Genomic DNA, 3,423 nt, shown 5'->3' with positions numbered 1-3,423 from the left:
CCATGGCCTCCTCCTCCTCCAGCCTGCAAAATGGCACCCACGATTTTCCACTGCACCCTCGATTTTTCTGACCCTCCCAGGCCCTGTCCTCTCTCCTCAGCTAACCCCCTCCAGGCTTCAAACCACAGCTAAGACTCAGCTGGCGAAAGGGGAACACCAGGGCCAGAGGGCATGCTCTTTCTCCCTCAGGCCCTGCTCACAGTCTGAGGGCTGGTTTGTCTCCATCTTTTTCTGAGGCAGTGCCACTTGGGCCTCTCTGTGGCTGTCCTTCATAGCATGAGGAACATGATGGCCAGAACAGCATGTGGAGAATAATGAAATGCTTGGTGTGGCACCGCAGTGGGACACTGGTCCTCATGGGTTTGGAAACTGTGCCCTGGAAAGGCAGTTTCCCAGCACACTGGTGCTCCGCAGCCCTCTGAGACAGTGCAGACCCACCACTTGGCCCAGGCTTAGGGCAGGAAACATGGTGAAGGGCAGTTTGCAAACAGGGTCTTCTTACAAAAAAAAAAAAACCCACCACACACATCCAGTCATTTATTAAGAGCCACTCAAATGTTCTGTCAACTCATTTACAAAAGCAGGGAATCTAGGAGTTACAAAGATTGATTCAAAGCCATTTGTGGTCAGTGAGAATCTCCAGTGAGGTCTAAACCAGGCTCATGATGAGAAAATGAAACTGCTCTTATGTCTGCCCTTTCCTTACCGACTCTTTCTTTTCTTAAAACACTTATCCCTTCCTACTAAAATGTCATTAAATTCAGGAGGGCTTCAGATCTACTTGTTAGATTCAATACATTTTTTTTTCCATGCTGTAACAATGGCTGGCTTCCTAGCCCTCTGTGGCAATGCTACTAGCATCAGCATGTGTGTCTTAAACAAGAAACCAGATACTTTTAAGAACAAGACTTTTCTCAAAAGGTGCCTCAGGGACTTTGAAATCTCAGCCTAGAAGTCCTGACACACAGTGATCTTCATCTGTGCTCACAGAAAGTCTAATTATGAACTGAAAGGAAATTGTGAACAATTCGGTGACTCAATAAGGAAAGGATTTCCAGACAGAGACATGAAAGGGAAAGCTGGGGAGAAAGGACCAAGGGAAGAGAGGGAGGAACAAGAGGAAAGTATGGGTCAGGCTGGTGAAAAAGGAGTTACAGAAAAAGATAGAGCTGGTGTCCAGATTCCAAATCCCAGCTTCCTCAGGGACAAGTGTTGGCGTTACATTTTGGGAGGACTGGCTCTCAGGTGATATTTATTTATTATTATTTATTCATAGTCATCCAACTAATGCTGATGGTGTTATTCTGACTTTCCAGCTGCAGAGCAGATCCTCACTTTCTTCCATTCAAAAAATACTTTCACAAATGGCCATGAGAAGACATAGCACACTCTTCTATATAGTAAATGTACTAACCTGTATGGCTGGACACTAATGGTAATTTTTGGCCTTCGTTCTTACACATAGCACTTTACCTCTTAAAAGAGAGGAATTTGATTGTGCAAATGTATGTACACAGGTCAAAGTCTTTCAGTTCCAAGATTTTAACAGGCTTTGGATTAACCCCCCTCCCCTCTCCCCAACTCCAGCTAATGGGCATTGGGAATATTGCACAAGTTGCTCTGGAAAATGACACGAAGGAACAATAGCTACAGTAACAGGCTCTTAGTTACATACTGGCAATGGTGCAGCTGATTCTCCCACGTCCAGCTCCAATGCAAGTACAGTCCCAGATCATGGAGTCTTTGGGGCGCTCATAGGTCTCCCCTACTCTGTAAGTGGATCCAGTGTATTTGTCAAAGCAAGTCTCTTCAGCTGTGATGGGAGAAAAATCAACTTCATGTAACCATGCCAGTAACATGTACAATCAACAGAAACACACATTCCCTGCCTCCCCCCACAGATGCTCTTTTTTTCTGGGGAAAAATGCATATTGGTCTTCTCTTCCCTCCTGGGACAGGACAGCAGAGAGGAAGCTGGGTCAAATTCACCCCCTCGAGTTACCCATGAAGCTGAATAACCTCAGCTTCCCTCCCACAGCGAGTGCGTAGTTGAGCATGGCAGTGGGCAGGCATGTCCTGAAAGGATCAATCCCAGCTGTCTGAAGTGCAACAGTACAGAAGACAGGAGGGAGCAGACATCCCCTAGAAGCTGTGTGCTTTGTCATGCTAATTCTCCTCATTCTGACCTGGCAAAAAAATTGATATATTAATGTCGAATTCTACAGCAGTCCCACCGAACTCAACAGCACAACTTGTAAATTGTTCACACTCGTGTATGAGTAAATGATTACAGTATGGTTATGTCAGTGTGTTACCACCAGACTTGAGATCTGCAACAGAACAACCTTCTTCACTACTGGACAGATCAAGTTAACTGTTCCATAAGGGAAACTTGCTATTGGACTTTGAAACTGTAAAATTTGGGAATCTCTGCAGGGGAAGGAAAGCTTGATTAAACCCCCTTTTATGGAGGAGAAAAGGGACTGAGTACTCCTTAAAATACTATAGCCATGAGGCAGGCAGCACACAAGCCTTGCAGAACAGACTGCTGGGACACTCCCATCTGTCTTGCATCAACACTATCAGCCAGAAACTGGTTTTTCTCTTATATCTACAGAGCAACATAAAGGAGTTATGGCAAACTAGTGGCTTCAGACCAATAAATACAGATAGATCACATCTGATTATCTAAACTACACTGTATCCCAAAAAGATGCATCTTCCAGCAGATGTTGCATTTAAAGTTCTGTTACCTAAACTTTTTGTACAGAAGACTAAACAATCTCATTTTACACTCAATTATAGAAAGCTCACAGCTCGGCTCGGGGGCTGTGGAAAGTTGTAAGTTGAAATATTTTTAAACAAGCTGACGACACTGCACAGCTATGAAAAGTTGGGGTGAAGCAATCAAACAGCACAGAGCCAGAGCTGCAAAGTGACTCCAGATTTGAACTTCCCAATGTGAGTCCAGGAGTCAGTTCAGTTCATTATAAAGAGGTTGGCTCCAAAATTAATGTTTAGATCCAATCCTCCAGAGAGATGAGTGATGTTTGGCTCAGGGTTCTGGTGGCAGGCCCATTACTAATGAAAAGCATTTCTTAAAATCCCAAGCCAGATCTTCAGTGTAATTGAGTGTAGATCCATTACTGACCATAACTGCTAAACTTTATCTGAAAACCCAGCCTGCCAGTTATAACTCGGTACACAGCTTAGCTTAGTCAGCATCAAAAGCCATTCTGGGGCCCTAATGCAGACCAAAAAAAAGACCACCAACTTACGTTCAGGCTTGCTTTCGCAGTTAAACCCTCTGCTTCCACCATAGCAGGTACAGACCAGCGTGTTTCCCAGGTAAATGCGCTCCCACTGCTGGTTTATCTCGTAGTATCTTCCATTGTCAAAACAGGTCTCTGAGGGGGGAGAGGC

General features: G+C 44.7%; 1 protein-coding gene across 1 annotated transcript in view; it reads right to left on the bottom strand.

The window, feature by feature from the left end:
• Window positions 1-3,411, bottom strand: part of FN1 (fibronectin 1) — a gene marked incomplete at its 5' end in the record, with an annotated part of 53,538 nt that extends 50,127 nt beyond the window's left edge. The window contains 2 exons of the mRNA XM_010079639.1: window positions 1,676-1,813; window positions 3,279-3,411. Coding sequence (XP_010077941.1) covers window positions 1,676-1,813; window positions 3,279-3,411 — 271 coding nt within the window. The remainder of the gene's footprint in view (window positions 1-1,675; window positions 1,814-3,278) is intronic.
• Window positions 3,412-3,423: the final 12 nt, after the last annotated feature.

The sequence above is a fragment of the Pterocles gutturalis genome, unplaced genomic scaffold (genome assembly GCF_000699245.1).
Source record: "Pterocles gutturalis isolate BGI_N339 unplaced genomic scaffold, ASM69924v1 scaffold15134, whole genome shotgun sequence".
Classification (NCBI taxonomy): domain Eukaryota; kingdom Metazoa; phylum Chordata; class Aves; order Pterocliformes; family Pteroclidae; genus Pterocles; species Pterocles gutturalis.
This window is presented reverse-complemented; position numbering and strand designations above follow the sequence as displayed.